We start from the raw sequence: 12,891 nt of genomic DNA on the forward strand, positions 1-12,891 counted from the left end.
AGACCATCAGGACCGAGGGCCGCCACAGACTTGCAAGTTGGTGTCTCTAACTTGAGCAAAGCTGCGCTCGGACTGGAATGCACTCTGTGAGGCAGCCCCCGTCCTGCCTTTTAAGGCCTCTGCGGAAGTGATTCAGGCGCTGAACTCACTCCGTGGTGAGCTCATAAAAGCCTTTTAAGGTGTTTCCTCTGTTTCCCATGTTCAACAGCACATTGAAGGGCACTGCAGTACACTTCCCATCCCTCAGCAGTCTCAACTGTTCACTCCTGCATTTAATCAATAAGCATGTAGATCATCTCCTACATGGAAGGTGCTGGGAGCAAGCACCTGCGACCAGCCTCTAGGGGTACAGGAGCTGAGAATCTGAAAGGGAGCGAAAGAGAAGACAAGGGTTCCAAAGGGTCAAACGATTCTTGATCATCTAAGAGCCTTCATTATGAACGAGGACGAGATGACATTACAGCCCTACCCAGTAATTACTGTGCAGGTGAAGGCCCCTGAATCACCAAGAAATGGTTGCCTCCGGTGTACTTGGTGTTGGAAGGCATGGCAGTATTGAGTTGGCCAAAAAGTTCATTCGAGTTTTTCTATACCATCTTATGGAAAAACTGGAATGAACTTTTTGCCCAACCTAATATATAAGGTAATTTGGAAAGATCTCAATGTCAAATGAGTCAGACTCAGAAAAGAATCCAAAGGTTACCCGCCAAACACATCCCCAGAGTAACCTGGACCGCTGAGGTTTCACTATAATGCAGACAGAGAAAAACATGGATCGATCACTGATTCTTTAAATCAAAAAGCTGGGATATTTTTCAGCCTCAAACCAGAACATAGCGACTGTGTGTAAAATGTTAATCTTCCCTTCAAAGTATAAGTAAGTATAATTATGAGTTTATTTTAAAAGAGAAAGGTACAGAGAATTTTGAATTATAGGGTATTTTCTCACATAAAAAGGTTAGGAAGCAGTAAAATTTTTGAAAAGCGTGTTTAAGAATTACTTTCTGTAACATTGAGTATTTCTAGTTAATGGAAAACCTAATGACCTCAGCATTTAAATTTCCAATGTCACTGGGACCCTGGAATGCTGCTTCTAGGGGTTTAGGTAGTTTAGGGTTTCCTGTTTTCTATTGATAGATTCCTTTCCCAGGAGACCCCTTTGTGCAACATGCCAGCGTGACCATTGAAACGAGATTCAAAACAACAGTAAGACTCATTCCGAGCGTTGGCTCCAAAAGGAAAGGAAGGGGTGTTTGTGAGTGTGTTACATTCGGAATACGTACTTATTCGGTGTGATGATCTTACATAGGGAAAACATCAGGAGAAAAACCCCTTTCACCCTTTCTGCCCCTCTTACTTCAAAGACGTGTGTATTTTTCAAGACATGAAAGGCTTCAGCCGTTCAGCTGACCTGAAACAGCGGCTGGTGCAAGGCATCTGTACAGACCTCTTTGGCCCCGTGCTGCTGCTGCTGCTGCTGCTAAGTCGCTCAGTCGTGTCCGACTCTGTGCAACCCCATGGACCACAGCCCACCAGGCTCCTCCATCCATGGGATTTTCCAGGCAAGAGTACTGGAGTGGGGTGCCATTGCCTTCTCCGTAAGCAGGAGGAAAAAAGAATCATCAGCAGCAGCCTGTCCTGTCCCAGTTCCCCCTTTTATAGGAAGGAGGGGTGGTCCTGGCGTGGGAGGCTAGGCCTGGGCAAGATGGAAACTGACCACCTGGATTAAGATCAAACTAAGTCAGTGCAAGAAGGAAGCAGAGAGAGGGCCACACTCAGTGGCTTTCTCGAGACCTGTCTTATGATCATTGTCTTCACGAACACGGGGGGAGCTGACTTTTCTCTGCAGTGGGGCGGGGAGGCCTAAGGATGGGAGAAATTAGCCTAAGGATGAAGATTATCATTATTAAAAGTAAGCTATTTACCCTCTCTGTGCCTCACTGGACTATCTGAAATCGGGGTTAGAACCTGCCTTTTGGAGTGGTGATGAGGATGAGATCCAAGTAACGCACGAGAGAGAGGCGTGCTTGTTGCTGGTGCTCGACCTTGCTGTAGGCCCTACAGCCGCAGTCACAGCACACGGGTCCCCCAGGGCAGGGCTGGGGGCCCTCTGCTTGCTTGCTGCTCCCTTGACTGTCTCTATGGTCTCGCCACTTTGTTCCTCATTTCACAGGTCTCTAAAGTTCACACCAGAAAGTGTGTTGGGATTTAATATATCGGGTGAGTGGGCCAAAAATCTCATTTGTGTTTTTCCATTCAATCTTATGGAAAACCCCAAGCGAACTTTTTGGCCAACGCAATATAAAAACCAGATTTGTTTAAAAAGATAAACTGTTGACAATATTACTAAAAATAACTTTAATTTCCAGTTATTTTTAACTTCCTAATATAAAGGAACACTCTGAGTCTTAGACTTTGTGACTTAATTTTCTTAAATGTTCATCTCTTGGGTGTCAGAGACCAGTGATGAGTAGGATTGCTTAGTGAGCATAAGTTTGAGACATCCTTGCTGAGTATCACAGTGATTACCAGTCAGGCCTCACTATTCACCTGACAAGTTAGACCTGTTGATTTTTAAAGCTGTAAAAAAGCGGTACTCCTTTTCTTTTTTTATTGAAGTACAGTTGAGTTACAATATTATATTAGTTCCAGATGTATAACATATATAAAAACATAGTTCAGTATTTTTATAGGTTACACTTTATTCCCTAACCTATACAATGTATCCTTTAGCCTTTTTATACCAAGTATTTCATACCTTTTCATCATCTTCTCCATCTTGCTTCTCTCCTTTCCCTCTCCCCAGTGATAACCACCTGTGAGTCTGTTTCCATTTTGTTAAATTCATTCGTTTGCTTTATTCTTGCAGTGTGTGTTATATGTGATAACACACACTGTTTTTCTTTCTCTGACTACTGTGCTCATTTTCTTTATATCAGACAATTTTGCTTCTTTCTCTCCTCCAGTTTCCTAAAACTGTCTAGTTTTAATCTTCTCCAGTTCTGCTTTAAAATTTCTCACATTTCTCTCTTTATTTTTCATGTTTCCACTGTAAGACTAAAGGTCACATTATCCTTGTTTTTTTATTGCTAGCACTGTTATTACATTTTAACATTTTTTACTTGATATTTGAAAACTTCTAATAGAAAAAATAATAATAAATTGTAAATGGACCCATGAGCCTCAAGTCCCTTTCTGTTATATTCAGTGTTTCTTATGCCTGTGGTTACTGTATATAGGAGTATTAAATATACAGGATAAAATGAAAAGCGATATTGCATATGAGAGCCAAGTTTTTAATTTTTTTTAATTTTTGTTTCAGTGTTGAGTGCATTTATGGAAAGGACAAAATAAAACATCTGTCAGAAGCAATTTGTATGTCAATTAAAATGGAACTCAGAAGGATGATAAATGTATCTTACACATAACTTTTTCTGCTTTCATTTATTTCATTGTTATGCCTTTCAAAATAGCAACTTAGGATGTTGGGAAAAGCCAATTGAGAAAGCATATAATTTGTATTAGGATAGATGACTTTGCAAGAATGAAAACGAAGGTGTGTCTTTTATGAATTTTCCATTTCACACATCTAATCAAAATCTGGGCAGTGTGAGAGCGCTGCCCCTTGGGAATAGGAGCCTCAGTTGGTCTGACTCAGACAGCCAGGTTTATGCAAACAGTGAGCGCAGTGGTCAGGGGTGCGGCCCGGGGCCTCAGGAAACCTGCTGGGCCGGGGTCCTCCCCTGTAGAGGGGAAGTGTAGCAGCAGCGCCCCCCGTGGGGCTTCGTGGGCGGTAGTGTGAGTCGCCGGGGCACACCACAGCACACACGGGCATCCGTCAGCATCAGCTCATCCTGATGTTGCCTGGAAAAACTGGGGAGGATGTTGCCCCTAAAGCCCTCCCCAGTCTTAGTTTCCCCCCTGTACTCTGGAGACCATATTCCTCAACGCCCCTTCACAGAGACGTTGGGGGGATTTCTGGGTGCTTCCGTTCAGCTTAGTCGCTCAGTCGTGTCGCACTCTTTGAGACCCCATGGACTGCAGCACGCCAGGCTTCCCTGTCTTCCACCATCTCCCGGAGCTTGCTCCAACTCTGGGTGCTTACGTACATGCAAACTTCTGTGTCTGGGGTGGGAGGAGTGACAGAAACCTGAGCTATTGCTTCGTTCTTCCTCAAAAGAAGAGCAGCTCCTCACAAGTGGGTTAGCCGGTGTGTCATCGGCACACTTAGGGTCCGTAAACAACTCTGACGTGGGTGAGTCTTTGAGAGAAATGAAGAAGATACACACGTCTGGGGTAGAAACTCGGAGAGTCAAGGCTAATGAAAACGCTGGTTATATCTGGTCGTGATACTCGGTGTGTTTGTAATACCTTGCTAATGATGTTAAACCATGAAGCCTGTGAGATCTTGTGTTGCAGTGTGGTTTGGCCTTAGAGCTCTTGCATGCTAACCCAAAGTAGAAGATTAGCCTGCTTGCATGCAGCCGGATACTGCCCTACGAGACAAGCATGTGTGGGAGGTTGACGCGGCTCAGCCCTCCCTTGGCTGAATTCCTCCCATCCTGTCTGTGGCCTCATTCACTGTGGTACGTGCGTAATACCATCGTCAGTTTCACTAACCCCAGTGCTCATTCTGCGGTTTAGCCATCTGCCGAAAGACGCATTCACCGAGTCACCTAAACCTGTTGTCTTTCTGATTTCTTTAGATATTAGGTTGAAAAAGCTTGTTGACGAACGGGAATGCTTATTGGAACAGGTAACAATCTTTTTTATTACTTTTCAAGTTCTGGAATGGGAAACCTGAAACTGGGACCCTCCCCACTCCAGCTTCTTGCTTCATCAGGAAACCCCTAATGCATCATGCCTGAAGATATCATCAAGCCAACCAGTGTTCTTAATGTTTTTATCCAAGTGAGACATCAGAAGTCATACTGGACTTAGGATGTCCCAGAGATTCAAGGCCATGTTCTGAATTTGGCACACTCTACATGAATTGCTGCTTAAATAAAAGATTTGGGTAAAAGACCTTGAATAAACATTGAGAGGCAAGGGTGTTCCTGAGACATTCCAACACCCTTCCTCATCTGCCTGCCCATAAAGGTCAGTTTTGGGGCTTCCCTGGTGGTCCAGTCGTTAAGAATCCACCTTCCAATGCAAGGGGTGCACTATGAATCCCGGGTCGGGGAATTAAGGTCCCACATGCAAAAAAAAAAAATTGTTTTTCTAAGTCGGTTTTGTAATCTCTCAGTGATCAGCACCCCTGTCCGGCAGATATTTCTTGCTTATAGCTGATCCAAGTTATTTTCACTGCTGTTTACCTACCTTGATCTCTTCTGCCTCAGGAAATCCGACACAGTTGTACGCTTTGGTCTTTTTCATAGTGGGATAGTGAAAGCTGCTCAGTCGTGTCCAACTCTTTGTGGCCCCATGGACTATACAGTCCATGGGATTCTCCAGGCCAGAATACTAGAGTGGGTAGCCTTCCTTTCTCCAGGGGATCTTCCCAACCCTGGGAAGACCTGGGTCAAGCCCAGGTCTCCCACATTCCAGACAGATTCTTTGTCAACTGAGCTACCAGGGAAACCCTTTTTCATATGCAAGGTAGTATTATTAAGAAATTATTCCACAATCACTTTCTTAGGAAACTCGATTCTCCTCATTTTCCCTCGTAAGCCTAATCAAAGGTATCTGCCTCACTTTTTTCAAGTTTTGAAGATTTCTCTCAAAATTGGGTAAACCACTAAATGTGGTGAGAGGATTCTCTTGAAGTGTCTGTGATCTTCTGTAAACCTGTGTCCATGGTAATTCTGTACTTGCTTTCCAGAGCAGTGTGCACCAATGGTCTGTATATCAATGTGGGTCTGTTCTGCTCCTGTCAATGGCAGTGGGGAGGACTTCCAACAAGTCCGCAGAGATTGGAGGCTAACAGGACCAGGGCTGGGAGACTCCCCATTGCACAACAGAAAATTCTACACACACACACACACACACAGAGCTGTTAATTGCAATCCCAACTGCTATGTGTGTGTCTGTCTCAGAGGGAAGAAAGCCATGTAGACACCAACCCCTTGCAGGTGGCAAACCTGCAACCTGATGGGGTTCTGCTGGGGACAGTGCTTCTGTGCCTGGAAGGCTCCTGGTGGCCTATCTGGCTTTTTAGTGAATAAAGCAAACATAATTGTGTACAGATTTATGAACTTGTAGATAAACACTTCGGCTTCCCCAGTGACTCAGCTGGTAAAGAATCTGCCTGGCAAAGCAGGAGATGCAGTTTCAATCCCTGGATCGGGAAGATCCCCTGGAGTAGAAAATGGCAATCTGCTCCAGTATTCTTGCCTGGGAAATCCCATGGACAGAGGAGCCTGGTGGGCTCCAGGCCAAAGTGTCACGAAGAGTCAGAGCATGACTGAGTGCATATGCATACATAGATAAACATTAAAACTATTTTATGGAAGAATCTCCTGAACTCAAGAGGAATTTCAGCCTTAGAGATAATTTTTCACCCAGAGTTACAAAATAATGCATGCCTGATACTGTAAATATAGTCTCATTTTCACCCATTATACTATTACTTTCAAAGAAGAGTGCTCACTGGCGGAAGGTTTTTCATTTGTTTATTATTTGGGTTTGTTCCTTGACAAATAAATCAGAAGAGAGACTCCCCATCTTCCCGGTGGGTGGTAACATTTTGCTGTATTTCTCTCCGGCTTCTTTATGTAACTCTTTACCTTAGAGAAATGCGAAGTGCTGGCAGGACAACATCAGATTGTACTTGTGGGGCGTGGGGTTTGACTTGACATGCTCCTTCCTTTCTGATAGGCTCTAGTCTCAATTAAAATAGAGAAATTAATGTACTTTTTTGGTGGATGTTTTCAGATTAAGAAACTCAAGGGGCAGCTGGAAGAGAGACAGAAGAATATCAGATTAGACACTCTGCACCCGGAAGACAGTGTCTTACAAAATGGGACGGACATGCACGCGACGGATCTACAGAGTAAATGTCAATCCTCGTGTAGAAGGAATCCCTTAGCCGTGTGTGGCTTTTATTGTACTAGTGCAGGCAGAGAAAACTATCATGGCAAGGAGTGGCCAGTGTTCCCCACGTTCTCCCAGGAGCCCTTGAGTACAGAAGCAGAAAGCTGTTTCTTCGTGGGCTAGGACAAGGATGGGCAGTGGGTAGGACAAGCATGTTTCTGTCTGAGCCTAGGAAACAGAACAGGTACCCCAGAATGAGCACCAGGGTACCACCAGATGAAACCACATTTGCTATGCTGGACACAGTCTTTGGATCTGCTGACTGTATGGGGAAGTCAGAAGGTATTTTTCAGTGCCAGTAAACTGAGTAGGAAATGGCAATCTGCTCCAGTATTCTTGCCTGGGAAATCCCATGGACAGAGGAGCCTGGCGGGCTACGGTCCAAAGTGTTGCAAAGAGTCGGACGTGACTGAGCACGCACGCTCCCACAGATAAACACTAAAACTATTTATGGAAAAATCTCCTGAACTCAAGAGGAATTTCAACCTTAGAGATAATTTTTCACCCAGAGTTACAAAATAATGCATGTCTGATACTGTAAATATATCAGTGAAGAGCTGACTCTTTGGAAAAGACCATAGTGCCGGGAAAGATTGAGGGCAGGAGGAAAAGGTGTGACAGGATGAGATGGTTGGATAGCATCACCGACTCAAAAAACACGAGCTTGAGCAAACTCCGGGAGACAGTGAAGGACAGGGAAGAATGGAGGGCCGCAGTCCATGAGGTCGCAAAGTCAGACACGACTTAGCGGCTGAACAACGGCAACAACAAAATGAGAAAGAGGCTTAAAGGGATAAAAGCGTGCCCAGTCTCTCTGCCTACTCCCCGTTCCCCCACCATTTCTTTGTCTTCTTTGCTCTAGGGTGCTCTCCCTGCGGGGTGAGAGCGCCTCCTGAGTTGTGGGACCACAGGCAAGAAGATTACATGGTTAAGGGCTTGGTTCCCAGTAACTATTGTTTTAACATTTTAAAAGCCCCGAGAGCTTAACAAATTTTCCTTCTCTTTCAACCTTTAGGGGATGCCAACAGACAGATCAGCGACCTCAAATTTAAACTTGCAAAATCTGAGCAAGAGATAACTGCATTAGAACAAAATGTACGTGCGCACTTTTAAGCCATCATGGGCAGCCCAGCCGATGATTTAACTGAAGTTTTTTATTTGCTAGAAAGAACTCACCCTTCAAAGGCTGAGGACAGAAAGAGGCAGAGAATTTTAGAACCAAAAAAGGTCCAAAGGAGGATAAACAAGGCAGCAAGTCTCTCCAAGCATTTCCCGCAAGGAGAGGACATAGGGAGGAAAGGCCACTGCTAGGATCTGGGCTGTTAGCGGGCCTTCCCTGTGGCTCCCACTGTAAAAAGTTGGCCTGCAGTGTGGGAGACCCCAGTTCCATCCCTGGGTCGGGAAGATCCCCTGGAGAAGGGAATGGCAACCCACTCCAGTAGTCTTGCCTGGAGAATCCCACAGATGGAGGAGCCTCGTGGGCTACAGCCCATGGGGTCACAGAGTCGGACACTCATAATCGATGCCAATCCTTTACAGGGCTTCCCTGGTAACTCAGAGGTAAAGAATCCACCTGCCAATGCAGGAGATGTGGATTTAATCCCAGGGTCACGACAATCCTCTGGAGAAGGAACTGGCAACCCACTCCTGTATTCTTGCCTGACAAATCCCATGGTCAGAGAAGCCTGGTGGGCTACAGTCCACAGGGTTGCAAGAGTCAGGCATTACTTAGTGACTAAACAACAACAATCCTTTATAAACAAGATTAGTTGAAGAAAGTACCTAATGTGGCTGGGGAGTTTTCTTGAAAGTTCTTTAAACAAACAAAAAAATGGTTAATCACCAAACACTTGATGCAGGTGTCTCCCTCTTGCCTGGGTTTTCCCTCTTTCCCTCCCAGCCCGGGGGCTCGCTCTGATCTCCTGATTTGGGGCACTCATACTTCTAGCATGCTGGGCCCTGGGACAGACTGTGTCCTAACAGAGGGGAGAAATAAAAACAGGTCCTCTTGCCCCCTCCATCATGGGTATATGTGGCTGGAACTTCTGAGAAATTTTGTAGAAACGAAAATGAGAAGCCCACCTCCAAAGCAATGTGTGTTTGGAAGCATGCCTTTGAGGGCAGCAGAATCTATCTCCAGCCCCAGATGCCACCCAAAGCCGCCTCCTGTACCCCCCCGCCCCCGGCACCCCGAGTCCCTTGTCTCTCTCCTACCTTCCTGCTTCCTCACCCCACCACCTCTGGAAGAGATCGGATGGGAGCTGAGGTCCTGAGGGAGCCGTTGCTTTGCCAGGCTGCTCTGCAGGATCGACCCTCATCAGAGAGGATGGTGTCCCAGGGTCAGCACGGTGGGAACCACACTTGGGACAAGGGTCAGAGAGGAAATGAGTCCCTGATAGGTGCCAGTACTGGGTTGCTCGTAAGTGTGAACAAACAGCTTGCGTGGCTAGAACCTATGGGACAGCTCCACATCCTAGATCATCATTCTTGCTGCAGTGTCTTCTCTCCTTTTATTACTTTACACCCTCGGATCACAAATATAAGCAAGCAGTCGGGGAGAGAAAACAGGCCTATCAATTTATACACGTGATTTTTTTTTCCTTTCCTTCCAGGTCATAAGGTTAGAAAGTCAAGTATCACGTTATAAACAGGCTGCTGAAAATGCTGAAAAAATAGAAGATGAACTTAAGGCTGAAAAACGGAAACTCCAAAGAGAGGTAAATTTTCTAGGCTATTTCTAGGAAAAGAATGGGTAATGATATTCCGGTTGGGAGAGCAGGGTGAGGATCTGCTGCCCGGAAGTCTGCCGATAAACCATTCATTGTTGGTCTTCCAGGCCACTCTGAGGAGCCTTGCTCACATCGTAAAGGAGGGGTTCCCCTAAAAAACCTGTCATTCTGTTTTTTGCTCATGCGTGTGCTTAGTCGTTCCCACTTTTTTGCGACCCCATGGACTATAGCCCACCAGGCTCCTCTGCCCATGTGATTTCCCCTGCAAGAATACTGGAGTGGGTTGCCATTTCCTTCTCTAGGGAATCTTCCCAACCCAGGGATCAAGCCCACGTCCCCTGCATTGCAGGTGGATTCTTTGTCACTGAGCCACTGAGGAAGATCAGGATTTTTTGGCTTTTTTTTCCACTCTAGCTGCTCTGCTGTTCTCTTTCCTTTGATTTTTCTACATCTCACACGAATACATGTGGGTTTACTGCTATTTATTCTGCTTGACATGTGTTGTGTTTCTTTGATCTGTGACGTCTCTTTTCTAAATAAATGTTGGAAAATTTTCAACCACGATCTCCTTAAGTGACTCCTCTTCCCGAGAGTCCACCTTCCCCCTGGGACTCTGATCAGAGGATACCAGACCTGTTCATGGACCCTCTGGTATTTCTCTGCCCATTTGTCACTTCCATTTCCTGTCTCCTTACTTCCCAATGTTGCAAAATGTACAGTTTTTAGAGATGTTCCAGTTCGCCTCCTTCTGTGTTCTGAAATAGACTCATTCCTGATAGTTCCTTTGTTGATCATAGCCTCATTTCGTGAAAGATTTCGTATGCAGCTGTTCTGTTTCCCACACTGATGACCAAAGCATGTTCAGTCTTTGAGGTCTGTTTCTGTTGTTTTGCTTCTGTTGACAAATGGTTCGTCCCATCCTGTCTTTGGTGTCTCATGAGGTTATGCTTGATTTAAATGTATAGGAATACTCCAGGCTTGCCTTGGGGGAATTTCCACTGAGGGGCTTGCTTCTGTGTCTGCTGGTGAAAGCCAGGGCATGGGAGTTTCACTTGTCTCAGAACCCCACCCAGCCACCTGGAGGGTTTTGGATCAGAACCAGAACCACAGACTCTATCCGGACGACGCATGTCTCCACAGTCACAGGGCTGTGAACCCCCACCTTGGGGCACCCCTACTCTGCATGCTCCTGCTAGTCCAGGCGGCTCCCTACTGATGTGTCTTCTGCTGTGTCTCCCAGGCTCTGTGGCCCTGGCTCCCCGGGTACCATCCTGGCCTCAGGCATTCTTGCTTTGGTTTCTGGCTGCAGAACCCAGAAACCCAGCTGCACAGGGCTGTGGGGAGCGCCTCTTCCGGCTGGGCTGGCTCAGCTCTTGATTGTGTGTTTGTTGGCCTCACCTTCTGTGAGACCACCAGGATCCCCAAGACTGTGCCACGTCTGGGTCTAGTTCCCAAGGGAGGGTCCCTAGTTACTCATGAAGCTAGAATCTCATGCCTTGTGTTACTTTTTAAATTAAGAAATATACATATACACACCTGGAGGTATGTGTGTATTTTCAGGATCTTGATGGGTCTGGGTCATCATTGTGATTTTCAGTGGGGTTAGAATCAAAGCTTGCTGACTTTCACCTTTGTTTTCAGCTTCGCTCTGCACTGGACAAAACAGAAGAGCTCGAGGTGAGCAACGGCCACTTAGTGAAGCGTCTGGAGAAGATGAAAGCCAACAGGAGCGTCCTCTTGTCCCAGCAGTGAAGGACAGTTCTGAACAGGACACGGATGGGTGGGTGCAGAGCACGGGTTCATAGGCTGGTCTGTGGCTGCCCAGGAGCGCTGCTTCTCCCCCTGCTTCTCAGAGGACACCCCGGGGAGCACCCTGCTTTTGCCTGGAGCCCTGGCAGCCATGAGACGCCTCTGTCTGCAGATTGAGACCCAGTCCAGGGCAGCTGCTCTGCACCAGCAGGCCATTTAGTAAGCACACTGGGCCATGGAGCTCTGTTTCCGACAGTGCAGTGGCCTCTTCACCCCGTTTAAAATGGTGTTTGGAGTAAAGACAAATGTGGGACTCGAGTTCTCTTTCCATGTGTCTTGCTGAACATTAAGGGGAAATGTTTCAGTGTTGGGACTTGCTTTCGTGGCAGAATCTGCAATTTGAGCGACTTCAGTAGTATCTCTTAGTCTATGCTTTTCATACACAAAACACTGTGGAACCACAAGCCATTACCAAGCAAAACTCTTTCACTAGAAACAAGTGGATGGTCTAGAAGTAAAAGTGACCTTAAGCAGACTCTTTCCAGGCAACAATGAAGCTTTTCTAAGGGGTTTTTGCATCAGTTCAATCAGAAGAATACTTTTTTCCAGGGTAATTAGGCAACAGCTTCACTGAAAAACAACAGCTTTTCATTCGCATTATTGAATCCTTATATTTGGGAAACTGAAGTTGTTAACTTCTTTTAAAAAATGTACTATTAGAAAAATTAAAAATTGAAATGTTGAAAGACTTCAGCAATGTGGTTTTTATTTTTCCCACTGAGAAAGAAGATCTTTAACTATTTTATACTAATTTTTCTGTATACTTTGGGATACTTTTTCATTTTCTCAGCATTATCAAATCAACCCATATTTCTTTCCCTCTTTAATAAAGAAGGTGTATTCACAGTGAATAGGAATAGAACACAGTAAGAATCAACACTCTTAGAATAAAAAGTAAACTGAAGAAGTTACAGACCAGAGTAGACACAATTCTAATATCTTCAAGGACAAAAGTAGAAGTCATTTCGATACTTGCTAATTTGGGGTTATTCTTTGTATATGTTGGATTTTAGATAATGCTGGTTTAGCAGGCCAGCTTTCAGGGTATTAGCAAGTGCAAACCAAGATAATATCATCTGTATGTATCCCTAGTGTTGACAGCTGGAGAGTGCTGAGGTAGGAGACATGAGTTGTGTGTATATAATTAAGAAAGCATTCCCAACAGGGTGCTAGAGGTCTGGGGTACACAAGGCTGCATTTCACTGGGTAAGAGGAATTTGGTCTCCTTGTGCCGAGAATATTTTACAGTGCTATCTGCATAAAATATTCAAATAAACACATTGAGGTATTATAGGAGAACGTAGAAAAAAATCATTTG

At 45.3% G+C, this 12,891-nt stretch overlaps 1 protein-coding gene across 2 annotated transcripts in view; it reads left to right on the top strand.

Moving 5' to 3' along the window:
• LRRFIP1 (leucine rich repeat (in FLII) interacting protein 1) overlaps positions 1 to 12,266 on the top strand; it is a 94,414-nt gene extending 82,148 nt beyond the window's left edge. For both annotated transcript variants that reach the window (XM_010862052.1, XM_010862053.1), the window contains 5 exons: positions 4,707 to 4,756; positions 6,877 to 6,994; positions 8,051 to 8,130; positions 9,648 to 9,752; positions 11,406 to 12,266. In XM_010862052.1, the coding sequence (XP_010860354.1) occupies positions 4,707 to 4,756; positions 6,877 to 6,994; positions 8,051 to 8,130; positions 9,648 to 9,752; positions 11,406 to 11,516 (464 nt within the window). In that variant the 3' untranslated portion in view covers positions 11,517 to 12,266. The remainder of the gene's footprint in view (positions 1 to 4,706; positions 4,757 to 6,876; positions 6,995 to 8,050; positions 8,131 to 9,647; positions 9,753 to 11,405) is intronic.
• Positions 12,267 to 12,891: the final 625 nt, after the last annotated feature.

This window comes from Bison bison, unplaced genomic scaffold (genome assembly GCF_000754665.1).
Source record: "Bison bison bison isolate TAMUID 2011002044 unplaced genomic scaffold, Bison_UMD1.0 scf7180017864475, whole genome shotgun sequence".
NCBI lineage: Eukaryota > Metazoa > Chordata > Mammalia > Artiodactyla > Bovidae > Bison > Bison bison.